This window comes from Cydia strobilella, chromosome 3 (assembly GCF_947568885.1).
Source record: "Cydia strobilella chromosome 3, ilCydStro3.1, whole genome shotgun sequence".
Classification (NCBI taxonomy): Eukaryota; Metazoa; Arthropoda; class Insecta; order Lepidoptera; family Tortricidae; genus Cydia; species Cydia strobilella.
In genome coordinates, this window is record NC_086043.1 from 16,873,146 (window position 1) to 16,887,164 (window position 14,019).

General features: G+C 36.0%; 1 protein-coding gene across 1 annotated transcript in view; it reads right to left on the bottom strand.

Annotated features, from left to right (window-relative positions):
- The window catches only part of LOC134755987 (homeobox protein dve-1), an 89,458-nt gene that overhangs the window by 45,162 nt on the left and 30,277 nt on the right, over positions 1-14,019 (bottom strand). Inside the window, exon 2 of the mRNA XM_063692740.1 lies at positions 296-452. Coding sequence (XP_063548810.1) covers positions 296-452 — 157 coding nt within the window. The remainder of the gene's footprint in view (positions 1-295; positions 453-14,019) is intronic.

The following is a 14,019-nucleotide window of genomic DNA, read 5'->3' on the forward strand; positions in this document are numbered from 1 at the left end:
CCGCAGCGGCGTATTACATGTGACGTCAGACTAGATAAGTTACCAGAGATGCGCTTGTTGAGCAGGTTATTGAGGGCTTCCTTCTTCGATCAGAGCGGCACGTCGCGCTTGTGGTGCGCCGGCACTAATGACTGGAGAGCGCCGCGGCGGCGTTACTGTGACGTTAGATTGGGCAACTTAACGGAGGTGCCCTTTTTGAGCAGGTCGTTGAAAGTTTCCTTCTTGGGCAAGAGGGGTGCATGGCACTCATGTACGACGACGTCTTGCTCTACCGACTGTCAGATTAGACACTTACCGGAGATGCCCTTGTTAAGCAAGTTGTTAAAGGCCTCTTTCTTGGGCGAGAGGGGCGCATGGCGCTCGTGGTGTGCTGGCGCCGACGGCGGGCGCGCGCGTTCTTCGGGTGAGCGTCGCGGCGGTGTCTTGCTTCGCCGAAGCTCTGATGTCAGATTCTAAAACAAAAAATAAAAGTTAGCGCTTCATAGTAAATGAGATTGAAGCAACACAAAGAAATAAAAAAGATACAATATTCATTAAACGCCGGTCTACATTTAATATCGTATGGTAAAAGAGCCACAACGTGTATTACACGCCTAACATTTTAGTAACAGTAGTAGACGTACATACCGTAAGGCCTTCTATTTGCGTAGAAACGCCACAATTATCCAAATACAGCACTCCCAATTATTAGTTAATCCACGTATTTCCTGAGAAAAAGTCTAGACCGAAGCTAGAACTTGCAAGTTCAGAAATAGGTAAGCGATTGTAGGTACGCTACACTTGCATGCATTTGTGCAATGTTTGTGTATGCATGCTGAGTGCAAGGCAGAAAGACGTGCACTAAATGTGTAAGCATGTGTTTAGGTATACATGGTCATATTTCCGAAACATAACGGTGTCGGATTTTGATGTCCAGTAGGTATAATAGTGCCTATATTATACACAAAATAGCAAATAGTTTGATACAAAGTTAAGTAGGTACCTATTATGTGCTAATACATAGTTACAAAGTCATCAACATCCTAATAGCGTAATCCCAGTAGTGACTTATATTTTAAGAAAGAGCAAAGAAAAAAGAACCTTATTGGTATAAAATCACTTCATAACGTTGCTATTAATTAAATTTTGTCACGCAGTTAATCACGGGAAATATCGACTAGATTTGGTGTTTCCAATTTGATCATCACTCAGTTGAGAACTGCGCTTAAAATAGCTCGTTTTGACAGTTCACAAAATAGAACACGTTAAGTATGCCTTACAAGTTAGGGTGGTCCTTATTTGTCGAAGTTATAATTTTCTACGGCACCCGCTTAATGTAAAATCTACCACTAGAAAACCAATGTTTTTTTTAAATACATTTTAGGGGTCACTACAGCACTGAAAATTTGGACCCTCTATACAAGATGTTTATTATTTATTTATTTACAAAAAAACTACCCACCCACATTAAATGTTAAACCCACAAAACAAATATTGACTAATTACCAAAAATTACTAAAAACCAAAAACAGCGTTATATTTGCCATCAAATCGTAAATATCCTAGATACGTGTGTGTGTACATATTGCAGTGATGTTTCAATTTGAGTTTGTAATTAAGTGTCGAACGACATTCTGATTTCAAGCCACTCGACGACTTCAACGGACGGATATAAAAATAACTTAACATGGGTATTCGTTAACATTGTTTGAAAAGATAAGTTTGATCCAAGTAGATAACGTAGTCGTAGAGATTCTTCAAACATATGTAGAGTCAGACCAAGCTAACTCTGCACGGTATTTGCAATGATAAACTGCGGTAATGTCATCATTAATGGTAAATTTCTATGAAAATACGACGTTTATGATGACACAAAATTGGCCTAAATGGACTCAAACTTGATTATGTTACAATGTATGTAATAAAAACCGGACAAGTGCGAGTCGGGCGCGCGCACAAAGGGTTACCATTCCGGCAAAAAAACCAGATTGTTGTATGGGAGCCCCACTTAAATATTTATAGTATTTGTTGTTATAGCGGCAACAGAAATACATCAACTGTGAAAATTTCAACTGTCTAGCTATCACGGTTCATGAGATACAGCCTGGTGACAGACAGACGGACAGACATACAGACAGACAGACATACAGACAGACAAACGGACAGTGGAGTCTTAGTAATAGGGTCCCGTTTTTACCCTTTGGGTACGGAACCCTAAAAATGAGCAATAAGTATTCAGACTCGTCGTGCTAATGCCGAGAACGGGAACTTGCAATATAATTTTTTGTTTATTTTTTTTATATAGTACATTTATTACAACAATCAAATCAAACTACTGCAAAATATCATATGTGATGGTCTAATCTAAGAAAAGTCGAACCACTTAAGGCAAGTCGAGATTCAAATTGGACACTTGGGGTATTGCGTCAGTCGATACGTTCGGACTGATTATGTCCATTGTGCTTGTGCCTGAACGACGGACGTAATGGCGAATCTGTGAAAGTCCTTTAATAAGGTTAATGCGATGCTGACTTGTTTATGGCGTGTGTGGGGTTTAAATTGGCGAACTACAACTGAAAAAAGGCAAATGGACATGTACAATTAAGTTTACGTTATGTACGTTGTGGTAATGTTCAAACGCTTCTTGCAAAAGATTGTTGCTGAAGGTTTTGTCCAGGTCCAGGCTGTGGTTGTTTTTGGGACAAAAGAATATATCATATTGAATGTACTAATGAAGACTAAGATATAAAATATGTTGACACCTATAAACTAAAATCTACGTGAAAAAATGTTCATGAATCAGGCCGTAAGTATGTATGTTCAAGCATAGATTATGAATGTGCAAGTTTTCTGTAAAAGTAAACGCTTGTGAAAAGTTCACTGGTGGATAGTGTTCCATGTTGGATAGTTTTCGTTTCTTTTGGCCTGTAAACATTAGGTACCTACATGAATAAAATATATTTTATGCATATTGTCTATGGAATATCATGAAGCGCGGACGAATATCAATAAAGCGCACACGCCGTCGATTCGCGCCACAGATACGTCTAATATCGTATTGGAATTTGTGATGCCGTTTAACCCCTGTTAACCCAGATTACGCAGCTCGGCGCCTGATTCGTCCTCGCAGCCTGATTGTGTTGTGACACAAACTGTAATGTATTATGTGTTAACTCTTGCTGCAATCACGGCGAGATGGTACAATTACAATGGATCTGTTCGCCGAACTTGTAATTTGTTTGAATGAAACGTTTTGTATTCGTTTATGTTTAAGAATATTGGTATCGTATAGTTTAATTTACTCGTAAGGGTTCAGTTGCCTAAGAAACGTTACATTATAACACTTTGAATTGGGTATGGTTGGCTACAGTGGTGAAATAAAAACTAAAAACATTTCAGTATTTAAAAATATAAGTTTCTGCATATTTACCGGGGTTACCCGGACAGTTACAAAACTTTTATTAGAAGAAAATTTAATAATAATAATAATATTTAAATAGTGTACATCTTACAGAATATGTTCTGTGTTGTTGCGGAAAAAGTTTTTAGTGGCATTAATCTTGGCATATTTCAAACAATTTTATTTTATTTTATGTGCTCATATTATTTTACTCGTAGGCACCTATCGTTAATTGTTAATTCTTCTTTTGTTTATTCTTTGTTAGTAAGAGAGAGGACCTTGCAGAAGCATCTGCAAGGTCCACTCTTACTAGTCTCCTCGACATTGTACCTACGTCATACATTAAGCCATCATTAAAAAATAAGAACGTAAGCAAATAATTAATTCCTGGCGTCTTATTAATAAATGCAAGTCATTAGCATATAGTTCACTTAAAGCGGGAACTTGTTTATAGATTAAGTATTGTTTGCTTCTGAACCAGAATGACCGGTCTTGGCAATTAATGTCAGTTCCTAATCTTCTATTTGTTTAAAATTCGTGTGAAGTAGGTCATTAGTTACTGATATTTTTGTTTGCCGTCTATGACGTTTACCACAGAAAAATAAGTAGGTTTCTGATTGCTGAGAAACTCTTCAACCATAAGCCCACGACCAATTAGGTAGTTCACGTTGCTTTTTAATAGGAATGGGAAAACAATGTATCAACATCGACACATTAAAAATTCATGAATAAATATAGGTTGTTGAGCACACAAATACATGTGCATTTTGAAAACAGTGCCGTCCCCAACAATCCGATTAAAACAATTATGAAAAGGCTAAAAATAAAAATATTCCTATATCGTAATCTGTTTTGAAAACAGCAGCCACTTGTAACGGTGACATACAAACAAGGCTCGAAACCTCACGATAGTAACATTTGCTATGGCATTAGCTATGTTGTCTATCGCTGAGCCCTGATTAATTTACGCCCGCTTATTTGAACGAGATAGCGTTAGAAACGTCTTGTATTTGCGCGTCATGTGAGCTTATCTTTTAATTCTTGAGCTGTCAACGAAATGCGTGCAGGTTTTTCCGAGGATCTCGGAAATGTCGCAATAGGACGAATTAAATGGGGATTTTGGCAAGCAACATTTGCAAATAGTACCTACACATAGATATTCAGCTGAGAACCTTCTTTGTTTTTAACACAAGATAAAAAGTGGCCATTTCATCAGTCACATTAAATCGCGATGCGAGTATGGCGTGTTATGATGATCATATCATAAGAATTTCGATGTCAAGAATGATGTATTAGGGTTGCGTCTTCCTGCAAACGAACCTTACTGTTATATAATAAGATAGATACCTTATACGCAAGATTAAATATTCGAAAAATGTCTAGTAAATAAAATTCAAGCTAAAACAACCTGCTAAGTTACGAATAGATAGTGTTAATCTCACACGTCTCGTCCTGATTTTCCGTAAAACTCGGAAAATTAAGCGCTTATAGGATTAGCGGACACTGCTTACACAAATTAGTGAGTTTGCTTTGCTCAATCTAACAGCTATCTGATAAGACTGACGTGCTGTGCAGGAGACGATTGGTATAAGCAAAGATAATTAAACCGCATAACAGAAAAGCATTTATCTATTATGAGTAGGTATTAAATATGTGATAGGCGTGTCTTTTTCCGTGGCAAACAACCATACGGCCCGACTTTTGACGAGCAAACTATTGTCGCTTACATCCCAAGAGCTGTGACCTTTCATCAGTCAATTTATGTCATGATCTAAAGGGGTTTTTACGCGCAAATGGAGCACTGAATGTGTATAGTATACTGTGTAGCGAGTATTCATTTGTATGACCAAAAATATAAATAAATAAAACCCGATCAAGTGCGAGTTCGTTTAACTCGCGCACCGAGGGTTCCGTACAAACTTCCATTTTCTCATGTAAATAGAATCACGAAAGACTTGACCAGAAGTATACTAAGCGTAATTGTATACAGCGCCATCTATCGGCAAATTGGCTAACTAATTTGCGCGACCTGTATGTATGTATGTTGGTTTTTCAAGGATACTTAATTCTTTATCATGTGAACCGATTTAAACAATTTTTGTTTTTTTCGAAAGAAGGTATTTTTAGTGTAATCTCATAGACATTTTAACTATAACAAACACCCGCAAATGGGCTTAAATTGAAAATTAAATTAGAAAATGTTTTTTGATAATTAACATAAAAGTTTAAAGATGTGATTATATTTTTCCTGTAATATTTATGATAATGTTATTATTATGTAAAAATTTTCGTTGGTAAACTTCGGAGATAAGGGGAGGAATGGTATTTTGTTTTCACATTTTCCTTTATAAGTCATTTTTTTTACTATGAAAAACAAATAAAAAATTGTTTTATAATGTTGAGTTCGAGCTCTTTCTAATGATATACCACTCAATCTAGTAGGTAACTGACGTGGAAATACACAAACTACATTAAACACAAGATTAGAGCATGTGAAAGAGCAATCGAAAGAAATTTTTTAAAAGTTAGGCTAATAGATAAAATACGTCACAAAAATATACGAGAAAAAACTAAAGTAATTGACGCTCTCGAGCACTCACTAAGACTCAAATGGCAGTGGGCAGGTCACATCGCGAGGATGCCAGATGAAAAATGGACAAAACGAGTAACTACTTGGAAGGGACCAAGTGGGAAACGAGGAGCTGGGCGTCCCCGCGCCCGCTGGGCAGACGATTTAGAGAGAGTGTCGATCAACTGGCTCACAGAGGCACAAGACCGAGAACGGTGGAAGAGGTTGGAGGAGGCCTATAATACCCGAAACTTTACTAGATAAGTAACAAATAGTATTTAGTTTAGAAATAATTTGTATATTTAAGTGGTTAAGGAATAAAAAGGCTTTTTTATTTATTTATCTAGTAGGTAACTAGACTTTGACTTTTGGCCCCCTATTTATATTAGGCAATTTTCATAATTAATAAAAAGGAAATAAAAAAATTACACTTCTATTGTGATAAGGTTAGCGCTGTTCATAAATATTCCAAATTTCAAATCGATAGCTTCAATAGTTCTCGAGATATTTAGCAATGTGACAGACAGACAGACAGACGGACGGACAGAGTCGCACCATAAGGGTTCCTTTTGTACCTTTTTGGTACGGAACCCTAAAACCGAATAGTACCGTAAACTTTTTTTACCATTGCTTACCATGCCAAATATTTCCAGGCTTGAAAAAGTATTGAACAGCTGCTTTTTGATAGAAATCAATGTTTTTAGGGTTCAGTACCCAAAGGGTAAAAACGGGACCCTATTACTAAGACTCCGCTTTCTGTCTGTCTGTCTGTATGTCCGTGATGGCTAGACAACAGAAATTTTTACAGATGTATTTCTGTCGCCGCTATAACAACAAATACTAAAAACAGAATAAAATAAATATTTAAGTAGGGCTCCCATACAACAAACGTGATTTTTTTCCCTTTTTGGGTTATGATACGGAACCCTTCGTGCGCGTGTCCGACTCGCACTTGGCCGGTTTTTTTTTTGTCAAACCAATATTAGCCATGTTTGGCATGGTAGGAAATGTTGAATAAGTTTACAACACCAAATGATGTAAAACAAGTTTAAATGTTCCTTGAAATAACGTTTTTACACAAAGTCTCTGAAAGAGCATATCTCTTCTTACCAATCTTTGCACGGTTAAGGCCGTTCCATCGGTTTGCCGCTACCTATCACTGTCACATTTTGCTTGAAAGAACGGGAAAGACCATGCACGCCAAGTGTCAATTTTGATCGAATTTTGTCGATTTTTATTTATTTTAAAAAGTTGCCTTACAATATCAAAATTCGGAAGCTGTCAAATTACTATTTAAGTTAAGATCGTTTTTTCTTCTTTTTTTTGTTTATAGTGTCACATAATAAATAACCGAGTAAAGTTTGATTAAAAGTCCGAGTTAGAGGTTACTTTGGTTATTAATTGTATCGAGCGAAGTGTCATAATTCGTGTATCGGAAGCTGTGTTATTAAAGATAATATAATCAAGAACTACATATATTTTTTCCATTTTTTCCACGTCTACGAATATCAACGTCTCTTAGAAAAATATGATCATATAGATTTTTCGTCATCTTTCACAGGGAACGGCCTTAAGTTATATTTAACGAAATTCGTAGAAAAAATAAATCATGCTCGTTTACTGCACTTAATCTTAACGTTATCAAGATAACATATTTAAGGTTCAACGATTATTTCGAAATCATGCAATGATTAACCACTAATGCCTGTACCAATGATGTACCTACAGCCATTATTTACAATATCGCAATTTGCCTGCTTCTCATTATGTCAATAACTTATAGCTATAAACTCTGGCGATACGCGATAGTTATAACATCTATTCTGGTACGTATGTAACATGCGAAAAAATAAAGATAATTCTTTACACGCGCAAGAATTGAGATAAGGCGACCAGTACCCAGTTGAATTAACGTAGCTACATACAGCTGCGAAAAATGTCAAACATTGAACCTAGACGAAATAAATATAAATATAATATCTAAATCGTGGTTTGTGGATACCCTTCTTCTAATTTCATATTTACTTCTTATTTTTTTCCTGAACCGTATACTCTTAATTTTTTTTAATTTTTATTTAATGATTTTTTGTGATTTACGATATAGGTATATTGTTAAAAAAGTGAATAAAGTATAAGTTTTACTAGTGAGAACTTACCTGAGGGTCAAACATTTTTTTTATGAGTAAAAATTGTGCGTATTTCCTGTAGACATCATAAAGTGAATTTTCGTACCTATTTTATCCTTATAGGCATGTTAACACTTTGTACTAAATTTGTATGATTAAAGTTTTAGAAAAATGTACCCAAATCGTTAGCTTTTGTAATGTCCACGTTCCCGAACGTTATTGATCCTTTACTTTCATATTAGAAGTCTATTTCATTTGTACGCATTCGTCCATTCATTAAACTACAGAGTTAATATTTATGAATAATCTTATTTATAATTCAGATGTCTTTTAACAATAATGCATTAGCTTACCCCGGCGATTAGGTAAATTCATATCAATAAATTCCAAGATAAGCAATCGTCAGAATCTTATCAGTTGCATATGGCAATGAGCCAACACTTAAGCCAATTCTAGTGGTATATTAAAGGTTTAAGCAGGACTTCAGTCATATACGATATGGTGAAAGTCACTGTCAAAGTAATATTTAAATAACAATTTTATTACGCTTATTCGATTTTTTTTAAGTGCATAGAGTAGTCACAATTTTTTTAAATCCATAATAGTCTACAAGGCATCGACTACAGAATGCGCATATCACGTACCTATATTTAAAATTGTATGTGATCACGTTGATTAATTAAATATTATTGGTATATTATGTATGCCAAAGGTGTGAAACGATTTCTGTACCATTTCGCACCTTGTCACAGTGACGAAAATATGAGATCCCCAGCGGTTGTCATATTGATCGTCAGATCGCCACTATGTGGCAAGGTACGCAAGATACGGCAATAACAAAGCAAATAACAGTATTTTGCTTGGCTGCCCACGTAACCGTGCGTATCCGAACTTTTACGGGATTTATTATTCGTTTCGTCGCAGTTTTTATACAGTATCGCTTTATCTCCAGCACTGGGCCGCGGTCGTCACTGGCCCAGTGCCACGGACGTGACCTTTCTGTTGTAAACTAACGTAAATCACTTCTCTTTATCTTCTTGATTAGCGGATATTATTGGTGGCAATTGGATTTTGGATACCGTAAATGCCAACTGATTTTAACCTAGTATTAGAATGGAAACCGAGAGTAATGTTTTTACTGTTTATACCATAAACAAAACGGAGTATTTTAAATAAATAAATTAAAATTATAGGTCAATTTTACACAGATCGACCTAGTCCCACAGTACTTGAGCTCAAGAAGGCTTGTGATGTGGGTCCTAAACGACGATATATATATTTTTGTGTTATGAAACATTTTCATTGTTTATGCAATAGCAGAGTCGAGTCGAGGGGGGAGGTCTTGGCCCATCAGTGGGACAAAATAAATGCCGCGCTAAGCATAAGAGCAGTAACTAATTTTGAAAAGTAATTCAATTGTATACTTTGTCGTACGATATTTTTTATCATTGAATGAGATTTCAAAATGAGTTAGGTACTCTTAGCGCGGTTAATGGGATCATAATAATTACAATGCCGGGCTACAGGACAAAATTTTTAGAATTTCGGTTTTCTAAACAGATGGAATGCGAATTTTTTTGCTGCGCGTAGCAAATTAGCATTTCAGGGTTTTTAACTTATACTATTTTCTCGAGCCGATAACTGGCGGGAGATGGCACAGGATCGAGACGACTGGCGTACACTCGTGTCGGAGGCCAAGACTCATTTTGGGTCGCTGCGCCATTAAGTAAGTAAGTATTTTCTCGAGCAATATGCAGTAAATATTTTTATTTTATTGGCGTTTTCAACAAAAAACAGGAACTTTTAATTAGGTGCCCTCACATCCCTACTTGTAACACATGAACGTAAGCACCTTTAGGCCATGTTGACAATGACTACCGCTCGGCATCCAGGATTGAGCGTAATCCAGGCGGCCGCCAGTGTACCCTTATCCTTATCCAAACTTTGTTTAGCAGGGATCCGAAATACCTTGAGATTAAAAGGTTTTACTGAACATACTCGTAAAGACATGTTTTTTAAAGAGTTTGATAGCGTCACTCACGTTTTCTATACTATCAAGTCAGTCAAATTAGAATTACCTAGATGCCTTTTTGGTAGGTATCTATACTGTTTATCATTACTATGTTCTTATTTTTTTCCGCCAAAGATTACACAGTTTATAGCGCAAGAGCTTGTGCCTCAGTAGGTACCTACTTTGTTTAAATCCATTAATTTACCACTCTATGTACTATTGCTTTAGCATACCAATAAAAAAAAATAGGTATTTAAGACTACTTTCTTGAACTTACTTACGTTTATCAGCGCATTATAATAGAATATACCAACCTATATAAAAACTGATAACACTCTTTGTAATAACCAATCATTCACCTAATTCTCACAGTATTGTATCGAAACCAATATTTGCGCAGGAAGTGGTCTGGTGGTTTATTTACGATACCTACCTACATATCAACTAATTTTAAATTTGCAATGTTACAAAATTAATTTATTATATTTCACTAAGACCTGTATAAATATGTTTGAGCATTTAAAATGTGGTTTTAAAATAATTTAGATTCTTACCTAATTATTGAAGTAAAACTTCTTTAGGCGCGACTAGAGTATAACTCAGATTTTTATTCTGACGGAAGTAACGCTCAGTAGTGACACACGCACAATAGGACACACGTCAAAGTGCCAACATAGCGATAAACGTCAAAGAAGTTTTACTTTAATCGCGCGTAAAGATAAAAAAAATGCCGGATGGAGTTTAATTTTTAATAAAACAGACAGAAGGACTAACTTCTATCAGTGTCGAACTATCCTTATTCATTCATTCATAATTTTAGAGCATGGCTCTTGTCGGTGGAGTATGCGCCAGTTTTCTCGGTCCTCGGCCAGGTTCTTTAGGTCCCTGTAAGACACGACATTTGCTTTCGCTTTCAGTTGTTGTGTGTAGCTTGCTCGTGGTTTTCCGCGGCCTCTTCTCGCTTCTATCTTGCCTTCTAGTATAGTGTTAAAGAAAGTGTCGTGTCTTATCAAGTGACCTATCATTCTGCCTCGTCTATTTTCTATAGTTCTCAGCAGGTTTCTCTTCTCTCCCACAATTCGAAGCACTTCCTCGTTCGTTTTTTTCTCCGTCCAACTTATTCTCTCCATTCTTCTCCACAACCACATCTCAAAAGCCTCTAATCGCTTCCTATCTTACTGCCGCATTGTCCACGTCTCACACCCATACAAAGCGATCCTTATACTGTCGTATAAAATATTTTAATAAAATACTAATCCCTTTCCAATATGCCCGGACAACGAGCTAGCAAATGATAGGCAATTTAATTTTTTCGCATCAAATTTCAATAAATGAAGATACGGAAACTCCCCGGATAAGACACGTTACCAATTGCCCATGACAAGTGAATTAGGTTTAGTCAAATGTAGAGCGGTATGCGCAACATATTATCACGGGCCCGCCACACAACTGTAATTAGTGTACATTTGCACTATTTTGGACGGGATAAACACAGACTTGCTTGTCGAGCATTCAACAAATTTGAAACAAATGGTTTTTAGGTTCAAGTGCTAACTTAATTTACTCGGCTTTCGCTAACGTGTGAGCAATCAGAGATCGCTCACACACGGTTTTTTCTAGAGCAATTAAGAAGCCTTATTACTATCGGTGTAAGGTTCAATTTGTTTGGGGAATGCGTCTGTATCGGTTTATGCTGGGAACCGTTACTGGAACTTACCACAGCTAGGCAAATATTGCTCTGTTTTGTTTTAGTCGGAACAATTTGATCTGATTCGTTCGTTCAATTATAGCTACTCGTATAGAAAGCGTGTTAAGGCAAACAATAAATATCTGAGCGAGCGCACTATCTGACTGGGACACATGTAATACTTGTATACCTAATTATATGTATATATGCGAGTGCAATTTAAAATATTTGTCATTCTATCAACCAACCAAGGACATGTATACGCCAATACTAAACAAATAATAAAGACAATTACACCAACGTATTAATAGTCCATAGATTATCGTAATACCGAATAATTGATAAACACTGAAAATCCCTACAATCTCTTCAATCGGTGCCACAAAAGAGTCCGACAGCGATAATGTCGAACTAAATCTGCGTAATCGGTTTAATCCTGATAAGACGAGAATCACCTCGCTATCGTATCCGTATCTGATTTGTGGATAATCTGAACGTGTTTTATCGTTGGACGCATGTCAAACTATGCATTTTTGTTCCGATGTTGTTTAAAGTGATAGAGAACTGTTTAAACTCCACGTACAGGTTAAATTGGAAATATGTATTCATTTATGCGCGTTATTCCTTGGTAATAAAGTTCTTTGGTGTAATGATATTTATTTTACTTGCTATATATAGGTATAGAGTATTTGGTAGAGTTATTTCTAAATAAAACTACGAAACAGTTTAGGCTCGAGAAGTGTAAAATACTAGAAGAAACATATAACTATTTGGGCCGTTTTTCTCTTTTTTTGTCATGTTTTAATAAAATTTGGTAGTTTTAAAGAACTACTCATTATGGTCGGAATAAACACGAAATTCCAATTTGGGACTAAAAAGATGTATGTAAAATTCCATTGAAATACGAAAACCATACGTTTTCGTAACTAAGTAGAAGATTTTGTAGGGCATACAGGGGTGACATTGCGCTCATGTTGTACAGAATAGGGAATTCATTCACCAATTTTTTTCAAAAAAGTGTCAATTATAAAAAAACGACAACAAAATAAAAATTGCAAAAGCAATGACTGGTAACAGTCATGATAATAATTAAGATACCTAACACAATATACATCGCAATATTGATTAGGTTATTAATTTGTCGGCATAACTTAATACTTTGCATATCTAAACCTGTTGCTTAAACGACATAATTAAATCAAATTTAAATTGCTTCTATTAAAATGTTATTAATTTACCTATTTAGCCTAAGATTTGGTATCTTCGCGGAATCAGATCGTTATAATGATATAAACCACTCGAGATATTTCCACTTCAACAATAAACCTTTCATAGATCAATGCGATTATAAAGCGTTGATTATCACTAATTAAAACTCAAGTAGCACACGATTTAAATGGAATAATAACCTAGTTAAACCACTTGCCAACAGATATCTACCACGAAGTAGGTACGAGCCAAGTACTTTTCCTGTGCCTATTATCTACCTAGATATTATCATGAACTAAAGTAACATATTTGTAGATATTAGACTAAACGCTCGGAGTGAAGGAATAAAGGCGGTTTTGACAGCTCAACCAGATGGCATTGTACGGTACGGTACAATAGTCAGTAACATCATCAAAAGTAAGTAGACAGTCAAACATAAAATACCGCTTGGCAAATTTAGTACTTAGCCCCAAATATATTTAACCTGCCAGTAACTACACAAATATTTATTCTGGGTGATCCAATGTTCTCAAGCTAAATCACCAGGTGTATCTACCATCATATATTCTTAAAATTGTCTGTGAGTATAGAAAAAAATATGTACATGTCTAAAAGGTATTATTACATATGTAACAACACAAAACGTAAAACGAGCGATTACCATGTAACGCTATGTAGTACAAATGCCATTATCATTACATAATGTATGCCTCCAAATGTCTATCACACTGCATTTATCTATGGTACCTATAAGTAATGACAAAGTTATGAATATGTAAACAATGGTCTTGTAACCTTACAAAGTACTTTGAAAATGCATGAAAAAAGTCATTAATGGGGCCGCAAGACAATCGCGAAGCACATTAGATATTGTTAACAAAACTTCCTCCTCGATTGATATACATCGCAGGTACGTGAACGTGCGCGGCTGCCGCCGCCGGCGCAGCCTATGTTTTCGCATGCGCAACACATCCATGCAAAAATTTTAGGCGGGATGCATTTGGTGACGTAACAATCTACTTTACTTTCCATTAGACA